The sequence below is a fragment of the Cydia pomonella genome, chromosome 28, assembly GCF_033807575.1.
Source record: "Cydia pomonella isolate Wapato2018A chromosome 28, ilCydPomo1, whole genome shotgun sequence".
NCBI classification, from domain to species: domain Eukaryota; kingdom Metazoa; phylum Arthropoda; class Insecta; order Lepidoptera; family Tortricidae; genus Cydia; species Cydia pomonella.
In genome coordinates this window covers 8,579,248-8,604,677 of record NC_084730.1, presented here as the reverse complement: position 1 = coordinate 8,604,677, position 25,430 = coordinate 8,579,248, and the positions used below count along the sequence as shown (strand labels likewise).

At 38.1% G+C, this 25,430-nt stretch overlaps 1 protein-coding gene across 1 annotated transcript in view; it reads left to right on the top strand.

The window, feature by feature from the left end:
* LOC133533117 (putative fatty acyl-CoA reductase CG5065) overlaps window positions 1-25,430 on the top strand; it is a 43,134-nt gene that overhangs the window by 6,521 nt on the left and 11,183 nt on the right. Inside the window, exons 5-9 of the mRNA XM_061872076.1 lie at window positions 5,233-5,387; window positions 6,630-6,720; window positions 7,611-7,763; window positions 11,164-11,263; window positions 22,470-22,529. Of these exons, the coding sequence (XP_061728060.1) occupies window positions 5,233-5,387; window positions 6,630-6,720; window positions 7,611-7,763; window positions 11,164-11,263; window positions 22,470-22,529 (559 nt within the window). The remainder of the gene's footprint in view (window positions 1-5,232; window positions 5,388-6,629; window positions 6,721-7,610; window positions 7,764-11,163; window positions 11,264-22,469; window positions 22,530-25,430) is intronic.

Genomic DNA, 25,430 nt, shown 5'->3' with positions numbered 1-25,430 from the left:
CGAGCAGCGGTACAAGGAACTAGGTACTCAAGAACCAGGTTTTTTTTTTATTGCACAATCTACAAGAAATGTACAAATGGTGGACTTCATGTCTAACGGTATTCTCTACCAATCAAACGTGTGATCTGAGGCATTCTTATTTATTGCCAGAGGTGTCATAAAATATATTCCTGTTCGACGAAGCCGAAAAGCAGCATCTTTGTTTGGCACAGCGTGCCGTAAGTTCCAACATACACAATCATTTGAAATGCGGATCGCTGGCAGGGAATGTGTTAAAAGAAAACTAAAGTCGATTATATTGAAAACAAGTGAATTATACTGGATTTATAAGATAATTGTGGCATTTCCACACTTTCGCAGGCGTCTAGGCAGATTTAACTCAGGCGGACTCTATCTTATTGTACTGTCATCCTAGTTCACTTTGAAAAGTTAATTGTGCCACAAGGGAGCAAAATTATATATTTACGGCGTATATTGAAACTTGAGGGATTCAAGTGGAAAGGTCCAAGGTGGTAATAATTTTGCTACCATGTGACATATACTGCTTTTCACATCACTTATGAGGAAATGATCATGTTTCGAAATATTATTTAGGCTAAAAAAATAATATGTAAAAAAATACCCTAGAACAGTAAAGTGCCACTTTAACCTAACAGGGACAAAAAAGCCCTTTTTCCGAATGGGAAATGTGAAAATATATGTATTTTAACTACTCTCTGCTTGTAACCTCAAGGAAGTCGTTAAACAATATATCAGTATATCTAATTTACGAAAAATACTAATATTTAATAATTATAAATAACTAGCCTTGTCTGCATCATTTCCGTTTTAGTTTCGTTTTAATAACCGCTACGTGTCTTCCAGAATTAAGTAAATGATATTTTTACTTTAAATAAATAAATAAATAATTGGGGACAATCATACACAAATCCACCTAGCCCCAAACTAAACAAAACTTGTACTATGGGTTACTAGGCGACTATATACATACCTGTATAGATAAATACATACATATTTATAGTTTATACACATAGAAAACTAGCCTAGGGGACGCGGCAGATCGAAGACAACATGGATAGGGCTTGTCCAAAAGAACCTCAACCTCAAAGAAGCGCAACTAACACCCCAGACAACCCAAGACAGATACGCCTGGCGACGCCATATAAAGAGAGCTGATCCCAAGTAAATGGGATAAAGCTAGGAAGAAGAAGAAGAATTATATACATAGAAAACACCCATAACTCAGCAACAAAAATCGTTGTCCATCGCACAAATAAATGCCCTTACCGGGATTCGAACTCGAAATTTGCGATACTTATCTCTTCTTCCTCCTGCCCTTATATTATCCCACGTTATGTGGGGTCGGCACAACATGTTCTTCTCTTCCATTCTCCTCTATCTTTCGTCACCTCAGCACTCACTCCTTTCTTTCTCATATCCTCTTTCACACAATCCATCCATCGTTTTTTGGGTCTACCATCCGCTCTCCGTCCATCAACTATCATTCCTAACAGTCTTCTTCCTATATGGCATTCATCCCTCCTCATCAAATGCCCATACCACGCTAACCTACTACTCCTTATCTTCTCCGCTACCGGTGCTACTTTCAAACTTCCCCTTATATAAATAAATAAATAAAAGAGCTTTATTTCTTCCACACATACGTTAAACAAAATAAATATAGAAATTAAAATTCAAATAAAATAATTTAACTTAAAAAATATGTGGGCTCCTTTCGGGTAAAAGCCTCCCCCAAGCTATTCCACTTCTCTCTATCTTGGGCTGTCTCTAGCCATTTTGGACCCGCTGTTGCTACTAATTCGTCAGACCATCTGCCACATGGTCGACCTCTGCCTCTTGAGCCCTGTGGCCCAGGCCATTTTACGATTCTTATGGTCCATCTGTCGTCTCTATATCTGGCCACGTGTCCTGCCCATTTCCACTTTCTCTCGAGTGAGAATGTTAAGGCGTCTCTAATTTTAGTTTTTCTTCGGATATCATCATTCCTTACTCTATCCTTTAATTTTAAGCCTAGTAGGCTTCTCTCCATTCGCTTCTGCGTTATTTGTATTTTTTGCCTGGTTGTGTAATCGAACGTCCAAGTTTGACAACCATAGGTGAGGCATGGTAGTATTTCCGAATCCATCACTATTTTTTTGGTAGGCAGAGGGAGTTGTGATTTAAAAATTTCTTTATTTGCCCAGTATTTCTTCCAGCTAATTGCTATTCTTCGGTCGACTTCTGTAGAGTTTCTATCTTTGCTGAAAGAGATTTGTTTTCCCAGATATACGTAGCGCTCGACAAACTCAAGAGGTATATTATTTACTAAAATTGGTACATTGTGTGAATTTGTCATTACTTTCGTTTTTTCAAGGTTCATTTCTAGTCCAATTTTTATACTGGCTTCATTAAGGTCGTTTATCATGGTACTTAATTGTAATGGGCTTTCCGCAAAAAGTATAATGTCATCAGCGAACCTTAAGTTACTTAAAACTTTTCCCTTTATATTAATTCCTCGTTTTGACCATGGCAAGTTCGCCATTATATGTTGTAGCACGGCTATAAAGAGCTTAGGGGAAATCGGGTCCCCTTGCCTCACACCTCTGTTTATTTTAAACTCTGTGCCTAATCTGTCTAGTCTCACCCGGCTCGAACTGTTGCTATATATATATTTTAAAATATTTATATATTTTTCATTGATATTTTGTGTTCGTAATGCCGTCCAGATGCTGCAATGAGATATGGAGTCGAAAGCTTTTTTGTAATCAATGAAAGCTATATACAGTGGTCCACGAAATTCCAAGTATTTTTCAATCACTAGGTCTACTACTTGAATGTGGTCCACTGTACTAAATCCGCTCCTAAAACCGGCTTGCTCTATCGGTTGGTGATTGTCAATGTCCGATGATATTCTTTCTAAAAGGCTTGAAGAAAATAACTTGTAAAGACAGGACATGAGACTTATAGGACGGTAATTTCCAATATCCTTTGGATCGTATTTTTTATACAACAGTACGATTTCCGATTCTGTCCATGACTGCGGAACTACTTCTTCATCCAGTATTTTATTCCACAGCAGCGTTATAGGTGTTAAGAGTAGAGTCTTTGCAAATTTAATACTTTCGTTGGAGATCCCGTCAGGTCCTGAGCTTTTTTCTGACTTGAGCTTTGTTATTTGTTTTAAAACTTCAGATTCCGTGAATTTCTGAACTGAAGAGGTATTCGTGCTTTTTGAAATAACTTCTATTTGTTCAATTGCCTCATGTTGACTGTAGAGTTTTTCATAAAATTCCGTTGCTGTTTTTAAAACTTCCCTTCGAGGTTCGCATACGACAGAGCCTGGTTGTAGCGACGGAATCCATATTTTCGATTTATTCAGTTCCTTGTAAGCTTTTTTGCCGGATCTTGATATTTCAAGGTACTTTTGTATTGTATCTATTCTGTGAGAGCTATAGCATTTTTTTATTTCCTTGTTAGTAGCTTTATACAAACTTTTAAGTTCTTCTTTTTCAGATTTGTTCAGTTTCGGTTTGTTTTGTAGAGTGTTTCTTTCTTTCATAAGTTCTAAAGCTCTTTGTGATAAAATATTGCATTTTTTGTGTCGTTCGGTACTCTGTAAGCTTTTAGATATAGAGAGCGTAATTTTCTGACAATATTCACTTGCGCTATAGTTGTTGCAGGTCGATATCAGTTCTGGTATATAATTACTTAGGTTGTTAGTATATTTGTCTCTCTCTTCTAATGATTTCAGCGTTGATGAAGTGTTTGAAAACCTGCGCCTGCTCTTTTTTATTGTATTTAAGTTTACCGTTGATCTAAGCATTCTGTGGTCAGACCCGAAGGGGACTGACGAAAGTACCTCATATTTAGAAAACAGGTGTGGTTTTGTGGTTAGAATATAGTCAATTTCATTCTTTGAGCTTTTGTTGGGAGAGATCCAAGTCCATCTATTTGATTCTTTTAGTTTAAACATGGTATTAATTATTTTTAAATTGTACTCGAATGCGTATTGAATAAGTCTTTCGCCGCGAATGCTCCTATCGCCATAACCATTAGGGCCGGTAATTGAATGCTCTTGTATTTTAGGTGTCCCAATTTGTGCATTAAAATCGCCCATAGAGATTATATATTTAGTAAAAGTAGAGTCATGAGCTTTCGCCATATCTCCGTAGAATTTATCTATATCTTCTTGAGATGAGCTTTCAGTAGGCGCATAGGCCTGTATTATAGCGAATAGTGTGTCTTCCAACTGAATTTCGAGTACACAGACTCTTTCCGATATTCCTGTAAAAGTTTTTATGTTGTTCTTGTATTTTTTCTTGATTAAAAAGCCCACTCCATACATGCCTTTGGTTTTGCCTATATGGTAGAAAATATAGTCTTCGTCTTCGATAATATTCTCTCCTAATCGTCGGACCTCGCTCAATCCTATTATATCGTGTTTGATGTTTTGTAATGCCGTTTTAAGCTCTATGAGCTTCTCTTCTGTCGATAGTGACCTTACGTTGTAAGTGCAAATGTTGAAAATTACTTTCTTTGGGGGGTTTTGGTCGAACTCTCCCGCGGTGACCAGCCGTGTTGGGAGATTATTTTTGAAATGTGTGTTTAACTTCTGAATTTTTTGGGGGGGCGCTGTTAATTGCTATTTATCTATATTCTGTTGTCCGTGCTTGTTTTGAAAACTTAGGGCATTGTTTATATTAGGATCTCGAATAACAAACGAGTTCATGTCTCTTTTGTTCTTTTTTACTGGTTGAGTTTGTGTAGTGCAGGCCGTGCTAGTACTCGCCGCTTCTTGAGGTGAGGCGGACAAATTTCTTTTGTTATGACGCTTGTCTTGCGGGCCCTGCGGCTCCAATTTTCCCAGTTTAACAATTTTGTCGTATTTTATTACTGCTCTATTGCCCAATTCTCTTTCTTTCTCTACCTCTGCTTGCAAGATCTTTCGTTTTTCCAAGATTTTTTGTGGGTAGTCTTCTTTGATATAGTATTTAGTTTCTTTTAGATTTTTGGCGTTTTTCAAAATTTATATACCCCTTATATACTCATTCTTAATCCGATCCTTTCTCGTCACTCCACACATCCATCTCAACATTCTCAGACCGATACTTATCTATTATCATATTATTATTTTATTGATCATTCATTATTAGTGGGGGTAAACTATTTAAAATATTGTGTAGAATCACAAATAGCGAGAATCACAACTTTAAAATTTTATTTTCTATTCAGGCCTTTGACCGCATCCGCACCCGCTGGCCGGAGCGGCTGAGCAAGCTTTCTCCGATCACTGGTGATGTCTCCGCTCCAGGTCTCGGGGTTGGTCTTGAACAGAAGACACTGTTAGCTGAAGTTACAGTGTTGTTCCATTCTGCGGCGACTGTCAGGTCAGTGTCATGTGACAACAGTGACCATAGACTATCTATTTTCCGCTGTTACTTTAGTTGTTAGTTGTTGTCAGGAGTATGAGTGTACAATTTTACATACCGCTTGGGACACAGCTTTAGACTCAAGCAAGTCCCTCCATGTTACTGTTCTCATCCATTACGCAGCTTCTCTCAGGTTAGTTCTAATATCATCATCTTGACAAGCGATTCTTGGCTTCAATTGCGCGGAGTCTTGAGGTTCCATTCTAGAGCCCTCATCACAGTTGCTGTATTTCTCCGATTATTGGAGATGTCTCCACTTCAGGACTTGGGGTGGAGCTTGAAGGCTCTGCTTGCTGAGGATACAGTGCTGTTTCATTCTGTGAATACCGTCAGGTCAGTTCTAACCATCATTTTTTTTTATACTACGTCAGTGGTAAACAAGCATACGGCCCGCCTGATGGTAAGCAGTCTCCGTAGCCTATGTACGCCTGCAACTTCAGAGGAGTTACATGCGCGTTGCCAACCCTAAACCCCCTCTCCTCGTTGAGCTCTGGCAACCTTACTCACCGGCAGGAACACAACACTATGAGTAGGGTCTAGTGTTATTTGGTCATGTTCACAAATGGCTATGTTTTAATATAATATCCTGGTACCCTAGAGTATCGAAGTCAGATAAAATCCGAAATTAGTTAACAACGTCAGGGAAATCATGAGTGGTTAAGATTTTGTTTGTTAGCAACATTTCAAAAGTTTGAGCCTTGGGGTCTAGCCAAGCTTACAACTGTACACCGACAAACGCCCAACAGAAAGAAAACATGTACACACACAAATGCTTTTTACAAGCTTTTATTTTTTTTAGTTCCACCTGACCCATTGTCTGTCGGTCTGTAATAAAATTTTGCATGTTAAATTTGACCCACTTCCCGGTTTCCGATGAAGATGAAAATTTGCATACATATGTAAGTCAGGTGACAATGCAATATTATGGTATTATGGTATCGAGCTGATCTAATGATGGAGACAGGAGGTGACCATAGGAACTCCGTCACAAAACAACGCAACCTAATCGTGTTTAGGGTTTTCAGAAGTGTCTCGATGAGTATTAGTTGCCTGTGGAAAGATAAGTACAGTCAGCTACAAAAACTTGTACCAAAAATGAAATGTTTGTCTGAAACTTATTTATTGGCGTTTTCTACCAACGGTGGTCATCTTGGATGGGCTCCCTGATGATGTCCATGATAATCATCATTGTGTGTCCAGGTTCACGGAGCCGCTACATGCAGCGACGGCGTTGAACGTGCAGGGCACCGCCTCGCTACTCACGCTCGCCCAAGATATGCCCAAGCTCAAGGTAGGTTCTACTTGGTACAGTCACGTCTGAATAACACTACCTTAATATATGGGCAATAAAGTACACATATTTTTGGCACTTTTTTCTATCGATATTTTCAGACGTCACCGTACTATTAATATTATAACGATGCCTAGGTTTGAGTTTCAAGTTTAATTCTTTATACTACATCACTCAGTTTTACATTCTCATCATCTCATTTTTTTGCCATTTGCTACGGCTTATGGGAGCCTGGGTTCCGCTTGGACACTAATTCACGTAGTCACTAGTTTTACGAAAGCGAGTGCCATCTGATCATCCAACCCAGAGGAGAACTTTTTTTTTTAATACCACGACGGTGACAAACAAGCATACGGCCCGCCTGATGGTAAGCAGTCACCGCAGCCTATGGACGCCTGCAACTCCAGAGGTGTTACATGCGCGTTGCCGACTCTTTAAAAACCTGTACACTCCTTTTTTGACGAACCCCATAGTGTAGACCCTCGGAAAAACCTAGGCCAGTTACTCTTGCTTAGTTATATAAATACTGCTATTAATAGCCTTTGCAAAGGAGCGGTTTTATAAAACATAATTTAACGCATTCACTGCCACCGACGCATATATGCGTTCACCGTCATATAAGTTTGTTCCTAGGCCACGCCCCCTGGCAGTAAATGCGTTAACGCGTTGCTGAAAAGATGAATCAATGAATGATTACTTGATATTATACTAATACTACATCGGTGCTTATATCGATTAAAACAGCTTAATGTTAATGATAAAAGTATTCCACCTGACCCGTGTTTATAGCCTTTAACCTTCAACGATTTTGCTTTGTATATACCTAAATAAAATGGTCCTTCAAACCGGATACGTAATAATAAGTCATTTCATATATTATTTATGTGTAGGCGCTGGTGCACGTATCAACAGCCTACAGCAACGCGCCGCAGCCGACCATCGATGAGCGCGTGTACCCTCCGCCTTACGACCCTGACTCCATAGTGAGATGTGCCAAAATGCTTCCACAGCACACCGTCAACGTCCTGGCTCAGACACTACAGGTGTGTACCATTAGTTATTCCCCTTTTACTCCACCTTCCGACCCTGACTCCCTAGTGAGATGTGCGAAAATGCTGCCGCAACACACCGTCAACGTGAGATGTGCCAAAATTCTGCCACAGCGCACCGTCAACGTACTGGCTCAGACACTAAAGATCTGTACTTTTTTAGGCCTTATTGGGATTAGTCCGGTTTCCTCACGATGTTTTCCTTCACCGAATAGCGACTGGTAAATATCAAATGATATTTCGTACATAAGTTCCTAACAACTCATTGGCACGAGCTGGGGTTAGAATTGAACCCGCGACCTCCGGATTGGAAGTCGCACGTTATTACCGCTAGGCCACGAGCGCTTTTTTAGGCGACTCTCCACAAGGTCATACTCCTAAATGTCAAACCATCAGGGATCAGTCACAGAAGGGTTGTTTCCAATTTTTTGAAACGCTTGTATTACGTTCTATATTAACTAAAAGTTGCCCTAAAATTCGACTTTTATACTAAAAACGGCTTTAAATATGTTAAATTAAAAAAATATAATTTGACGGATGCTTTCGCGCCCAAAACGCTCTTTGAAAATTGTGTGACGTCACAGTTTACGGTTTCACACATAACTACATACACACGTAGAAGATACGAGCTGTCAACTGACATTTGTCATTTGTTGTTTATCGCCTAACTGTCAACAGTGTCAATCCGAGAGTTGTGACGTCATCAGAATCTTCAAAGACGTTTCTAGTTTGGTCACGTGACGTGTGCCAAAAGATATTTTAAATTCAATATTTCAAGAATATGGTCATTACAGGTCCCCTAAAAGTAGTTTAACATGTTCTTATAATCCAAAAGAATTTATTGGGATACAATTCTGCCCTAAGATTTGTAGATGGAAACAATTAACCCTATTGTTTGCAGAAAACAAAACGAAACGCCATCATTTCTATACATTATTTACGCTCATCTTAGCGTAACTTTCTGAAAACTTAGTTTTCAGCAAACGATAGTTATCTTGGCTGGACTCCCTGGTCCTTAGAAATAATTTCCTGCCCGCTCACCACGTTCCTATAAATGTAGATAGATAGATAAAACTTTATTCGTTTCCACAACATACATGGTAGGTAGGTATAGACAATAAGAAGAACATGCAGCTTAGAATTATTCTTAAAACTAGTTTACAATTCTTGAAACAATAGAAATGCAAAACCATGTGTCGTGGCAGAGAATAGGCGCTGGCTCAGCATCAGCATGATGACGCGGCAAGCCACATCGCTTAATTCTTATTAATATAACCTAATTATGCTCATGTTGTGTTGTGTGTGTAATGGCGTGTGCTTTTGTGTATTCGATATAGTAGGTAGCTACATTATTGAGATTTAATTTATATGTTACAATGTGACCCTAAGATTTTGTAAAATTTGAATTTAAATAAATAAATGAGACTACTTCATCTACGAGGGAGTTTCAGCCTTGAAGTTTTTGATGGTTTAAAAGGTGTAACCGATATTTAATTTTAAAGTTGAATTTATTTTTTAAATTACGAATTGGGGGAGGAATGTTGTTCCAACATTTTGTTGCACGGTAGCGGAAACTCCCTCTAAAAGCAGCGGATTTGTGTTTAGGGACTTGTAGCACGGCTGCTCGTGACGTTCTAGGTTGATGGTGGTTGTTAGTGAGCCATACAAGTTTTTTAAATAGATAGGTGGGCTGTTTTGTCTGTATGGTATCAAAGAGTAAGCACGCGAACATAAGATCCAGACGAGCGGTCATTTTTAGAATACCCGAGTTATTTAAGTATGGTGTAACGTGTGCCCGGGGAGGGATTTTAAAGCAATACCATGTACCCAAAGTCCTTAAAACTATAAAGGCTTCTTTTACAAATAACACGTTATCAGCATAACAAACCGCTCATAATTCTTATTATTAAGTAAGTTTTTGACAAAAATTTCATGTTCGGTACAAGCTTTTATCGCTGACTGTACTTTTCTTTCCACAGGCAACTAATACTCATCGAGACAATTCTAAAAATCCCAACACACAATTGGGTTGCGTTGTTTTATCAGAGTTCCTATAGCCACCTCCTGTCTCCATCATCAGATCAGCTCGATGGTACCATAATATTGCATTGTCACTCGACTTACATAAGTATGCAAAATGTCAGCTTCATCGGAAACCGGGGAGTAGGTCAAATTTAACCTGCAAGATTTGACCCGTACAACCAAGCAAGAGATAGAGATAGAGATAGAGATAGAGATAGAGATAGAGTTAGAGATAGATATTAATCCTACTAAGGTAAATTAATGAGTTTGTTGTTTGTCAATGACCCGCATTTAGTGCAGAAATAATGTTTTGCCTTTTGCGTAGTTACACTAAATGAAAACTGTAGAAATATGTATATATTTTAAGGTAATTTAAGGCACTTGTTTGTATTGTGTGAATGTAAATACGCATGCATACGCTCACCCGTACAATGTTAACTTATTTACTCCTAATTCTCATGTAAGTGAATTGTAAAAAATTCTTATGAGAAATAAAATTCTTTATACCGATAGAGATATAGTTTATTTTCCAAGTAGGCATATTACAATGCGCTTATGAACGTCAAATGAGGCTACGCCGGCTCTAACCTTACACCTCTGACCTCTATATATATAGCTATCCATGCCGTGATCGGCAACGGCGATCCTAGCTAATTACGAGCGTGAGCTCTAATATGGCTTGCAAAGCCAAACTTACTTTTAAAAACTCTATCGCAGGTAATTATACGAAGGTTTCGGCCGGGATTTACGTATTTGACGTTTCGCGTCAAGGTCAATGAGACGAGCGTTTTCAAAGTTCTTTACGCTTCTCTTTTGACCTCTAATAAGTACCTAGTTAGGTACAATGCAAGATAAATTTCAATTATTTATTCATAATATTATAAACACCAGTTAATTATTATTACAAATCATCCACAGCGCAGGCTTCGTCAAAAACATAGATACAAAACAGAATCCGCAACAAACTTCGTCCAATCTACATAAGTGAAAATCCGCTACAGGCTTCGTCATTAATGTAGGTACAACATAAAAACCCGCAACAAGCTTTGTCAAAAACCTAAAAGTACCTACGATTCCCCGCTAATCCCCGAGACGACACGTACCCGGCGCAAAAGTTCCAAAAATACTGGCCGCATTACCGCGCTGTACTGCCAATGATATTTGCTGGACCAGGTATGAGCCAGAACGGGGACCCAAACCTCGCTCTCTTAACCGCCGCCCCAGATTTTTAATAAAGGTTTTTGCCTCAGAACACCAGGGTCCACCAGTTTCCACCGCAACCGGGACAAAGTCGTAAACTGGTTCCAAGTTCGAGTATTTGGATGCAAGATAAATAAAAGCTTGTAAAAATGTTTTTTTTTTTGTTTGGCAGGGCGAGCATCCCAACACATACACGTTGACGAAGGCACTCGCCGAGTCCATAGTGTACAGTCACCAGGAGCTACCTGTCTGCATCGTGAGGCCCTCCATCGGTAAGTGTCTAAAGATAGAGATAGAGACAGGGACAGAGACAGAGAAAGAGACGGAGATGGAGACAGAGACATAGACAGAGACATAGACAGAGACACAGACAGAGATAATTTATTTTGCAAGTAGACATATTACAATGCGCTTATGAACGTCAAATAAGGCTACGCCGGCTCTAACCCTACACCTCTGACCTCTAGTAGACCATCGCACAAGTACGTACGTATGTACGTACGTATTAGAAAATAGAATTTAATTGGTTTTGTTTTACAATGGAATGAAACAAAACAAAAGTAACTCTGCCACATTTAATAATGATTCAGTTTTCATTGGTCGGCTTTATTGATTTATATAGCCATGCCAAATTTCAGCTTTCTAGCACTAACGACCACGGAGCAAAGCCTCCGACAGACAGACAGACAGACGGACATGGCGAAACTATAAGGGTTCCTAGTTGACTACGGAACCCTAAAAAATGTGCCAATCATGCGCATTCAACGAGAGATAATGAGAACTATATGCTTATAAAATAAAGTCAATAAAAAACTATTTGCGTAATAAGATGGTAATAGACCAATTTAAATACTCTGAATAACAGATGAGCCATTCACCAATTAACATGCACTTTAATTGGCCAATGCAATATTCTTGCATCGATTTCCGCGATACACTTTCGTTTGCTTAAGCACGAATTTTTTATTTACAATAACAATATACATAATACGGAAGGTGGAGGTGAGGAAATAAATCTCCACGTACCAAAAAGTGTCATCAAAAAACCTTAAATAGGTGGCGCTACAATACCTAGAATACTTGAACAAAAACATCAAATCATAGACAGCGCACTTCACTCCGTCAATAGCGCCTAGGTTCTTAAGCTGGCCATACACACTAGGGTATGGCTGCGCAGTTTTGCCTGCACAGTTCAACTGCACAGGCAAAGCTTTAAAGGAAACTGTACAGGCGAAAGCCACACACGCTCCGTTTTACCTGTGCAGTTGATAAAACTGCGCAGGCATACCCTAGTGTGTATGGCCAGCTTTAGCTACTCTAGCGCGACTCTGGAGAGATTTGGAACTATAATTTATGGAACATCTCCTATGGTAGAACTGTTGCAAAAGTGTCCAGCTGTTAGCTATAAATAATAGTTCCAAATCTCTCCAGAGTAGCGCTAGGGTAGCTAAGAACCTAGGCGCTATTGACGGAGTGAAGTGCGCTGTCTATGATTTGATTTTTTTGTTCAAGTATTCTAGGTATTGTAGCGCCACCTATTTAAGGTTTTTTAATGTAACTTTTTGGTACATGTAGATTTATTTCCTTACCTCCACCTTTCGTAATACTATACTTTCGTTTTGTGTCATTCGTCATTCATTTACATTTTGTCCAACTGATGGACAAGAGGTTATGTTTCGAATATAGTATGCAAATCTAGTATTTCGTTGACATATACCTACTTCACTTGTTAGGATATAAGTTTTTCGTGGCTTTATTTATTTTCCTTTATTTCCTTTATTGCAAACCATGGTACATATGTTGTTACAAAAGATTAAATTATCACATAATAATTGTAAAATTCTTAATGGGAATAAATGATCTTTAAACCTACATGGACCCGGACAGGGTATAGCAAGTATATTCTTAAAGCTAGTTCTGTAAACAAATGTAATGGGGTGATAACAATTCTTCCATTATAGGTACTTATCCTCCAGGAACTCTGCAACAGAATAGTAGACTTTCTGAATTAATAGCCTTTTTAATTTTGTTGTAAATAAGTTATTAGTTGTGATATTTCTTCGGCTTCCAGTTCGAGCGCTATCTTGATAGTCAGGCCTCGTGATTTATTATTCCTTTGTTTTTTGCTCATTTATCTTGCTTAAAGTGTAATATCGATAGCTACAGTAAACTAATGTGGGTGTGTGCGGTGAACGGAGAATTAATCTTGAAACGCGTTTAACCACCATTTTGGAGTCAACGGCTGGTAGTCCACGTGCTCCTTGTAAAGTCTAGCTATCGCTTTACAAGAGTGAATAAAATCACCGTACACTGTCGTGTACTAACCGTACAATTTTAGTCGTATTTAAAGCTCCTAAGCGGACTGAAGCCATAATTTTAAATGGATGCTAATGATAAATAAATAAATATTATAGGACATTATTACACAGATTGACTAAGTCCCACAGTAAGCTCAATAAGGCTTGTGAATGATAAGGTTTTCGTCCTAAAAATATTTTTTGATAAAAGTTTACTTACATGAAACTGTACTTTTCCAACAGACAACGAATTGGAAAAAAACCGGGCAAGTGCGAGTCGGACTCGCGCACGAAGGGTTCATAAAAACGGCAAACAAATATGTTTGTTGTATGGGAGCCCCCCTTAAATATTTATTTTATTCTATTTTTAGTATTTGTTGTTATAGCGGCAACAGAAATACATAATCTGTGAAAATTTCAACTGTCTAGCTATCACGGTTCATGAGATACAGCCTGGTGACAGACGGACGGACGAACGGACGGACAGCGAAGTCTCGGTAATAGGGTTCCGTATTTGACCCTTTGGGTACGGAACCCTAAAAAGAAGGAAGTGGATCTAATTTCGTTTGCAAGGTTTGACCCGAAAATAAAAACTTTGTTAAAAAGTGTTTGTAAAAGTTAAATAAAAACTTGTTAAATGATAGGTAACCTATACTGTGTTATAGTTAACTTAAAAGTTAAGTTCGAACCCTGTTATTCAAGTGTTATTGAACTATTTCGGGCAAAATCAATAATACCCTAACTGTGACATCTATACGACATTAATTATTTAGTATGAGGGCAGTGTTAATTACAGACTAAAACTGGCTATTCGGGAGAACCGAAAACTATTCATTATATTACACATTTCGTTTTATTATAATATGGCGATAGAGACCCTGCCTATTTATTTAATCATTTATTTCAAGTAACTGTTACGCAGCGGCTTACGTGAGCGAATAACTCGCGAACGCGAAGCGGCGCGGGAGAATCAATTCTTTGATACCCATGGAAGTATCCGATGTCGGCGATCTTGTTGCGAACGTGAATCCCGTGGGCCGCTGCGCCGCGCCGCGCCGCACCGCTTCGCGTTCGCAAGTTATTGGCTCACGTAAGCCACTGCGTTACACTCATAAATATGTTAGTATGCACTAAAAGCTATGTTAATATACAAACTTATCACTAAATAATTACTGAGACAGCTATGCTTCTAGAAGTACCTAATTAGGGGTTAAATATAATAAAGTACTTCTAGAAACATGCATAATATCATCACGATGCCTCAAATATGTTTTCATTAGGCGATTAAATGCATTTTATTCATCAACTTAGTGCATTAGCGCCTTGATATAAATAAATAAATAAATATTATGGGACATTATTACACAAATTGACTAAGTCCCACAGTAAGCTCAATAAGGCTTGTGAAGGTGTGTGATATGAACTTTAACATCTGATATACTTTACTATGTCTTTTTTTTCTTTCGAACTTCGAGACCTCAATTATTCTGGGCGCTAATGAACTAAGTGTTTCCGAACCTAGGGTCTATTTTAATGGCTTGTCGCTTTCGTAAAAACTAGTGCCTTAAAAAAAGCGGACCCCAGGCTCCCTTGAGCCGTGGCAATATGCCGGGACAACGCTAGGAAGATATAGCTATATATCCTTGTGTGAGTAGCCAACCCATAGCACGAGCCTTCTTGTTCAGTTCAGTTCAAATATACTTTATTCATGTAGGCCTAGCAACAAGCACTTGTGAATAGTAAGACAGTATTACATATAATTATCTTAAACTAATTAACAGAGCAATTTATTGATGTAAATATTATTCCATATATAATACTAATGAATATAATTCATAGATCAAATTTAATACTAAGAATTTCACAAAATATCGTCATACAAAAATACTAGGTTTAGTAAATGTACGTATCTTTATGTTTTTTATGTGTTTCCATGTACTTTTTTTTCAGAGTTTGTGCAATAAAGAGGATTTGTATTGTATTGTATTGTATTTTTCTATAACATATTTTTTATTCTGCTTAGAATATTACTAGTAGCTTTGTGAGCCGTAGACCTCGCGAATCACCATTCTCCGCCATTTTGATAAAAGTCCAAATTAACTAAGCCAAGAAGGCTTGTGTTGTGGGTACTTAGACAATGATATATATGATATACAAATACTTAAATACATATAAAACACCCATGACCCAGGAACAATTTATCTGTGCTCATTACACAAATAAATGCCTTTACCGGGATTCGAACCCAGAACCATCGCCCTCATAGGATCACTACCCACTAGGCCAGACCGGTCGTCCAAAATAGATTAATAAAATGTTTAATTACCTATTTATAATTAAATTTATACTTATTGATAAATCTCCTGGTATTTCCTAGAGTCCTCACGACACAGGCTTGACCTAGTGTGAGGGCTACTGTTAATCCAAATTGTAATATTTGTAAGTGAAACCTACTCGTGTTTTATCCTATATTTCACCTATGCCTTGTAACGAAATAAATTTTGTATTTTTTTTAACCTGCTCACAAAATTGCTTGAGATTGCGAATCGGTTGAGAAATGCGACCTGTAGAGGAGAACATCCGGCATAAAAAACGAATTAAAAAATACAAAAAAAAATTAAAACCAAAACTACAAAAGGATTTTTGTTCAAGCTGAAACGGACTTCGCGAACGCTCGGTCAATTACCCATTATCATTCAAATATCAAATATCAAACATTTATTTAGCAAATAGGCCACAGGGGCACTTTTAAATAAATAAAATAAAATAAAAATATAATAAAATGCATGTATTTCAGACAAACATGGTCCATATTTTTTACATGTCCATTTTTACAAACAATAAATTAAAAAAAAAACAATTACAAATATCGAATCGATGAAATAATAAATACTTTATTAGAGATGTATACTGTCTCTAAATGTCAAATTACACAAAAAAACTATGATAAAAAAAACCCATAAAGTCTTTAGAAATGTATAAGTGTCAGAGATAAAATATAAAAAAAGATATTAAATTATCCTTAGAGATGTAGAGGGTCGCCAAGGCTTGAATTCTTATATGAATAATTAAAACACAAAAAATTAAAACAGACAAGAACTGAATTGATTTAGAGTGTGAAATAGCTAATTTTGTAACCCATGTAAACACAGTTGTAGTGATCTAGTAACCCGACGTAAGTGACGTAAGGATCGGAACTGCGTGTGCCCGATCACCAGTCGCTCGGATCATAACGAGTTGCGTACGCGCAGGAAAGCGAAACACGCGAAAACCGGCTAAGTGCGTGTCGGACTACACATAATTACCTTCACACAATACAAAAAACGCAATATTTTTAGCTTTCGGAGCGATTATTGTAGGGTATGCATTTATCCAAAAAAGATTTTAGATACATTATTTTCTAAAGACCTATCCAATAACTGGACACATATTATACTAAAAGCCAAAAATGATGAGTATATTGAGTTTTTTTTCTATTTTTATAAAAAATAATATCCACCCTAATCGAAGGCAAGACAACAGTTGTGCTTTCCCGCGACATTCATCAAATAATCAGTAGCCGTGTGGACGTATCGATCGAGATAAACTATTACTTATGAAACCACATGTTTCTTCGCAGATATGACACACTTAAGTAGACCTTAACCTGAAGAAAAACGCTATATAATATGAAAATACTTAAATACATAGAAAACACCCATGACTCTGGAACAAATATTTGTGCTCATCACACAAATAAATGCCCTTACCGAGATTCGAACCCAGGACCATCGGCTTTAGGTCACTATCCACTAGGCCTGACCGGTCGTCTAAGTCTAGGACCTGGAAATTAATTAAATAGTGGAAAAATTCAGTGTCTCGGACGAGGCTCCATCGCTCTGCCAACTAAGCTATCGAGATTTTACCTGAGGACAGCGAATACTTCCACCATGTTTAAAGGCGCCTACACTTCTTGATCAAAGAAGCCTAAATGTTTAAGGGCTTCAAATTTTGATAGAATGATATCGTAAAAACGCACATTCCTAATACAAAAGGGGACGAAGTCATGTGATGGCTGTTCGATTAAGAAAAGAGACGACAAGCTATAGCACAAATATATGCGCTTTACGTTTTTGACATTATGCCGAGTTCGTGTTGAAAAGTATTTATTTATTTATTTCTTTAAAATTTGATTCAGGCAACAAGGCCCATATTACAAATACCTTACAGACTAACATACATATACATTTTATAAAATTACAACTAAACACTATTTAGGCGACAAAACGGCGTGGCTCCGTTGAATCGGCTGCTCTTGTGTCGGATTCGGCAGTTTGCCCCGGAACCTCCGAAACACGACACCCTTCGGCCAGAAGTCGGCGCATTCGATGGTCCCCTGCAGCGGTCGCGGCACGCGCACAACAAAAGAGTTGAAATGCACGTAGTGGCGCGATCGAAGCTGGAACACCCTCAGCGTGTAGCCGGTCTTCTTGTGTACATACTCCACCACTTCAGCAGCCGTGGCGGTGTAATGCAAGCGCGATACGTACAGCGCCTTACTCGGTGTAGCAATCCGCAAGCCAGAATTAGCCGGTTCGGCGGTACCACACTGAGTCTTACGAGGCGCCGTGCGCGCCTTCTTCTAATTCTGTGTCCCTTGTGAATAAGGGTACAAGTCTTGGGCAGCTCAGGTGTAAAAGGGTGTAAGTTCCACGTAACTTTTATGCCCTTTTATACCTAAGCTGCGCGAGACTTGTACGCTTTTTCACTAGGGCCATAGAATAGAATTGATATTTTTTGTTCCGGTTCACAGACCACCTCAAATTCTAGACAGAGCACAAAACATAATCGAGATCACCACGCATCGCGCGTACGAGTAGATCAAAAATATTTACTAACATTAGGATTTAAGGGTGTAGCTACACCTACCTCTGCTGGTGTAGAAAAAAATGGAGTAACGCTTCAGTTGTGCTGCTTCAATAATAATAATAATAACTCAGCCTATATACGTCCCACTGCTGGGCACAGGCCTCCTCTCATGTGCGAGAGGGCCGGAGCTATAGTCCCCACGCTAGCCCCATGCGGATTGGGGACTTCACATACACCTTTGAATTTCTTCGCAGATGTATGCAGGTTTCCTCACGATGTTTTCCTTCACCGAAAAGCTAGTGGTAAATATCAAATGATATTTCGTACATAAGTTCCGAAAAACTCATTGGTACGAGCCAGGATTTGAACCCACGACCTCCGGATTGAAAGTCGGACGTCATATCCACTCGGCCACCACCGCTTCTTGTGGTTGCTTCAATAATAGCATTTTATAAGTAAAATTGCACCCATGTGTGGTGACCTCGTGCTCTTTGCAAACACTGTATAGGGACCGTGCGCGTTGGAGGGTCTGCCATCTTGTGGTCTGAATCGGAACCATAAACAGGCACATTTACACTTCAAGTGTTTTCTTGTGCATAGTAGATTCTGCCATCTTGTGGGCTACATCGGAACAAAAAACATCACATTTACGCCTCGCGCCAAAAATTTGACGGCTCCTGTGCTGCCTCCTATAGTTCATGCACGCTCCCTATAATGCGGTGTCTTTGTAGTCTGTGTTCAGGTTATACACACACACACAGAGTTTTTTAGCTAAAGCTTTAAAGCTATTATACAGACTATATCATAGAGACATCTCTTCTTCTTCTTCCTGGCTGCATATATCCCATAATTTGGGGTCAGCCCTCCTAGTACGTTTATTCGGTTCTTGTCTGTTTTAATTTTTTGTCTTTTAATTATTTATATAAGAATTCAAGCCTTGGCGACCCTCTACATCGCTAAGGATAATTTAATATCTTTTTTATATTTTATCTCTGACACTTAGAGGCTTATACATCTCTAAAGAATTTTAGTATTTTATGGTTTTATTTTTTTTTATCATAGTTTTTTTGTGTAATTTGACATTTAGAGACAGTATACATCTCTAATAAAGTATTTATTATTTCATCGATTCCATATTTGTAATTGTTTTTTTTTTTTTAATTTTTATTGTTTGTAAAAATGGACATGTAAAAGTGCCCCTGTGGCCTATTTGCTGAATAAATGTTTAATATTTGATATGCCACAATGTACGATTTTGTGTTGTCTCCGTATCTACCTCCACCAACTTCAGGTCCTTTTTAACCGACTTTAAAAAAGGAGGAGGTTCTCAATTAGACATTTTTTTTTGCATTTATGTTACTCGATATCTCCGAGAATCGTGAACCAATTTTCAATTTTTTTTTAATCGTATAAATCCGAGATGGTCCCGTTGGTACCAAGACGGGGTATGATGATAGGATCTTGAAGAAATCGAGGGAACTCTTCAAATGTTATAGGTACATGTATGGCGCTTTTGGTAATTTTTATTTGAAGTCGGTTTTCTTTTTTGTTATTAATGGTCTGACTCCAAGTGGCGGGAGGTCGGCCTGAATCTCTGTTTAAGCTACAAGAGACATGGTAGACGCTTTGGTTGAGTAAGCTTATCTTTTAGTACTTAAACTAGCACGTACATAATCAAGTTATGGCCACTTTAATAATTGTTTTAATAACATGGCAATCAAAATATTTAATAAGTTGAACCAAGACATTAAGGTCTGTCATGTAAGGACATAGCTGAAAAAGAAAAATATGGCAAATACAAACATTGTAAATAGTTCATCTAGATTTAAGTAAAATTACATTGTACGCCTGACAGGCAAATTATAGCGACACTACCAAAATATCTATTATAACCTGTACACCTATAATTATGCAATAAATGATATCTTATCTTATCTTATCTTATCTTGTCTTAAGGATTGTAAATATTTTAGATTATTTGACAAAAAAGTAAAAGACTTCTTTATTAATAGGCCGTATTACACAATTAATGAATATTTCGCGAATTCACTTGACTAATTATGAGGAGTAATCATGATTGATTATTATTTTTACTTAGTCCTATTGAATGACATGTACGTACCCCTTAATTTTAAAATGCATAACTCCCATACATACCTAACCTTAGAATAATCAGTTTTAGCATGTAAGTACTTTAGAGTATATTTTACAATTGTATTTGCATGTATTTATACGTGAAAGCAAATAAATGTTCTGTACCCCTAGTGTAAATATTTTCGACAATGAAACGTGACGTACGCGTTTGCGTTAAGTGTCATTTTGTATGAGATTTTTGACTTTCCAAAACGTCCCGCTTGGCGCGCTGTTCAATAACCCATACAAAATGAGACTTAACGCAAACGCGTACGTCACGTTTCGCTATCGACTAAATTTACACTAGGGGTACTGATTCTGATTCTGATTTACTTTGCAACGTATGATGATAACTGTACCTGTAGCATTTTGAAAGCCCTTGGTAAGGCTTAATGCACTTATTGATCCAACTCTTTGATAGGGCAGCCTACTCGTAAGATCTACTTTAAATACTTTATGGGTCGCCCACTACTTAACCGTTGACGCACCGTTTACGCATTAAGAGGCTGTCAATACTTAAAGCGCGCACACTGTCTATATGTATCGGAGTAAATGAGATAGCACTGTCGCATGTTACTGGGCCTGGGCAAGGGAATAATAAGAAAAATATTTAAATAAAAAAAGTGGATTATTAGTGTAATATTTAACTCGACCACGGTTTAGATATAAATGTTTTGAAATTGTGATTTTAATTGCAGACCCATAACTGAAAACAATAAACACATAAAACCGTTTAATTGTGATTTTAAGACCAATCTTTGCAATTATTTTCTATCGAGCCGATTTCGTTCAATCGTGTATCGAGTACGACCACGGTCTTTGAAATATAATTAATATGAACATATATTTTTCTTACTTGACTAAAACAAATAGTCTTTCTTAAAAAACTGTTTAAGTAACATCAATTTCAAGGACATTGGGTGTTGACAGCCTCTTAAAATGTGGGTGGCCCATTCTATTTTGGTCTACAGTTGTATAGTACCACCAAAAACTTAAGTATATGTACCAACGCCATTTCTGTACCCCTAGTGTAAATTTATTCGATAGCGAAACGTGTTTGCGTTAAGTTTCATTTTGTATGGGATTTTAGGTTTCCAAAACGTCCCGCTTGGCGCGCTGAGACTTAACACAAACGCGTACGTCACTGGGGGCTCTGGATGGGTCTGTGCAAGTAACGTCAAACTTAATAACGGATGCATACAGTTTTTATAATTACTTTTCATATATTATAGTTTGATATATCGTTATTTTAAATAACGTAAATAAATGGCATACTACCGTTATACCTAATTAATGGCATACATAATATTATTTCTTATATGACGACCGGTTTGGCCTAGTGGGTAGTGACCCTACCTACGAAGCTGATGGTCCCGGGTTCAAATCCTGGTAAGGGCATTTATTCGTGTGATGAGCATGGATATTTGTTCCTGAGTCATAGGTGTTTTCTATGTATTTAAGTATTTATAAATATTTATATATTATATATATCGTTGTATAAGTACCCTCAACACAAGCCTTATTGAGCTTACTGTGGGACTTAGTCAATTTGTGTAATAATGTCCAATAATATTTATTTATTTATAATGGTCAGTGAGAGTCTCTCAAGGTGTTGGTCGAGACTCTTCGATATGAGACCGTTCGCTGACATGACTATCGGAACAATGATCGTCGAGTGAATATCCCACATGGCGGTTATCTCGTGAGCCAAGTCTAGGTACTTACTGGACTTGTCCTTCTCGGCTTTCACGAGATTCTCATCATGGGGGATGGTGGTACATTAGATCTCCTTGGATTTCACGGGCCTATAAATCCCGGTCTTTTGATAGGCTTGCGTGGGGATATTGATCTTGGAGAGCTTTAATGTCATGTAGAACGCCTGCTGGAACCCGTTCACGGGCGCAACAATAGACACCCATGAACCGGTCGCAACAGGCATTGGGACTATTGTAGTAAAGTAAACAGTATAACGGTCTATGGATTGAAGTTTGGGAGGACAATGAGACTGGATTATTGCAAAGAGGTCCGGACACCTGCCATAACAATGTTTTCACTAGTTATCAAGGCAGGCGGTGACATACATTAGATTATTATTATGTCGTTTAGTTAGGTAGCCCGTTTTAATATCCCACAGGTGGGCAAAGGCCTCTCCCCATGATCTCCAACTCCTCACTAATCTTAATTCTGTTAATGTTTACAGTGACGGCGGCGCTGCAGGAGCCTTTCCCGGGCTGGATAGACAACATATACGGCGTCACCGGTAACTGAAATAATCATTAGTACGGTCGCCAAATCTCAAAAGCCCTCTAGAAACACGATTTAATTGACTCGGCTCGGCCTTACCCACAACCGGTATCAATGTATTCGGACAGTTCTCCTGATCACCGTACATGCGGTAGTAAAGCGGAAAAATGGTGGAGGGGATAGTAATGACGTCACAAAGATGGCGGCCGGACCTATTCTTTTTGGCGGTGTATCTCGAAAACCACTTAACCGATTTTAATCATCGAGGTGTCAAATAATAGCTTATATTGTGGAGATTATTTCCTTTTCTACAAACATTTACGTAAAACCTATAGGAAAAAAAATAATCACAAAAAACAGTTTTTTTATAAAATTATTATTTTTTATTTTGTAAAAATCTCCGTAAATATTAGCATTTCGCAAATTTTGTTTAATATAAAACATATTGCTTCATTATCAAGGAATATAATGAGCCTTAAAACATACAGATCGAGTAATAAACAATGAAGCTACACTCATTTATTTGCGCATGGGTAACGATAACTGGCTTTTACCGGTCGAAACTGTGGTGACTGTTACGATACGTATTGAATGGAATTTATAGAGTATCGGTTTTAATTACTGAAATTATAATTAAAATTATAAAAAACAGACACAATACTGTTACCTTACTTCGACGTTTAGTCTCTTCTTTCGTCTTAATCATAGGTAGGTACATATTTCTTTTTACTTAAAAATTTTATACAGGGTGAACTTTTAACCACCAGTCATACTCTGCGCAGCGACTTTATAGGTCATACTGAACAACTTTTACTATTAGTAGTCCCCAAGCCGCTCCGAGGCCAGATTTAATTGACTCAGCTCGGCCTTACCCACAACCGGTATCAATGTGTTCGGGCGTTTCTCCTGATCACCGTACATGCGGTAGTAAATCGGAAAAATGGTGGGAGGGGATAGTAATGACGTCACAAAGATGGCGTCCGGACCTATTCTTTTTGGCGGTGTATCTCGAAAACCACTTAACCGATTGTATTCATCGAGGTGTCAACTAATAGCTTATATTATGGAGATTATTTCCTTTTTACAAACATTTACGTGAAACCTATAGGAAAATAATAATCACAAAAACCATTTTTTTTTTATACATTTGGTTGGTAGGTTTGTCTTATGTTTTAAAGCAGTAAAATCTTTCAAGTCGAAACACAGTATAAATATACATTTTGTTGTCTAATCTAAAAGTATGATGTTCATTGTTTAAGACTGATTAGTGATTACTGAATTAAATAACATGCTATTTGTTATTTTTGTTTTATTTTTTAAATCAGGTATTAATTTATTCACTATGTATCACTATACAGGCAAAATGTGTATCATAGTTGGTCTACTACTACTTGTGTCGAATATAGGTATAAGATGAAATTTTAACCACCAGCCATACTCTGCGCAGTGACTTTACAGGTCATACTGAACAACTTTTATTATGGGACCAATGCCGAATCCCTTCGGCCGCGTACGCAACCAGGGCTTCGTAACCAGATGCGATCGAAAACTATTTCTGCCTTGTACGAAACCGGTTGCGATCAAAAACTAATTCTGTCTTACTAGTTATCAGTTACGATCGAACACTTTTCTTTGTTGTACGAAACCTTTCGACCGTTGATAAAGTCAGCTAAGATTATATTTATACACCTTGTTATACAGTATAAGTACTGTACACGTTATATATCTAGTCAAAAATCAGAACACAAAAATTGTAACAGTTCTCCTCTTCTTGTCGTAATAAAATCAATTTCAGCGTTTATATCATTCATTTTTATTACAGAGTACATAGATTATTTGCAGACATGCGAATAATAACTCCTCCTCCTTCTTCCTCGCGTTGTCCCGGCATTTTGCCACGGCTCATGGGAGCCTGGGGTCCGCTTGACAACTAATCCCAAGATTTGGCGTAGGCACTAGTTTTTACGAAAGCGACTGCCATCTGACCTTCCAACCCAGAGGGTAAACTAGGCCTTGTTAGGATTAGTCCGGTTTCCTCACGATGTTTTCCTTCACCGAAAAGCGAGTGGTAAATATCAAATGATATTTCGTACATAAGTTCTGAAAACTCATTGGTACGAGCCGGGGTTTGAACCCGCGACCTCCGGATTGCAAGTCGCACGCTCTTACCGCTAGGCCACCAGCGCTTCTAATAACCGAACTAACAGCGAATAATAACTAATGACAGCTAACAATATAATGACATTATCTAGAGTAATCAGATTAGAACTCACTTGAAGTAATGTTTAAGTGGCCAGTGATTTGTTATATTACCCACTGTAAAGGTTTCATGTAAGATCTAAATATGTTATATTGAGTTTTGTTAAATCAATAGTTTCCAAAAAATGCACAGGATAAGAAATTATCATGAGTATCATGACAAAATATTTGAAAAAAAAACCTATAGCTAGATGGCCCAGACATTGGTTTCGTGTAAGAACGAGAAGTGTTCGATCGTAACTGGTTACGGGTAAGACGAAATTAGTTTTTGATCGCAACCGGTTTCGTACAAGGCAGAAATAGTTTTCGATCACATCTGGTTACGAAGCTCTGGTTGCGTACGCGGCCGAAGGGTGCCGAATCACGCAAGAAAATTTGGATCTGGAATGACACCCACTGGCTGTGCCCTACCACACAAAGCGAGATGACATTCACAATGCCCATACCTCTCTTTTGGACGTAGTTTAAGGACGTACCCGGGTCCATGACGCATGCTCGCCACACCGCTGCTTAAAATAAGCTGACGCACCGTAAATTGAACTGCGCAAAAATCGCAAAAAATATTACACGGAGATCTTATGGCAGACACCGTACCGGTGACGTAAAAGACGCAACTGTTTTGCGAACAAAAAAGATTCGCGTGAAGCACGTCACTGCG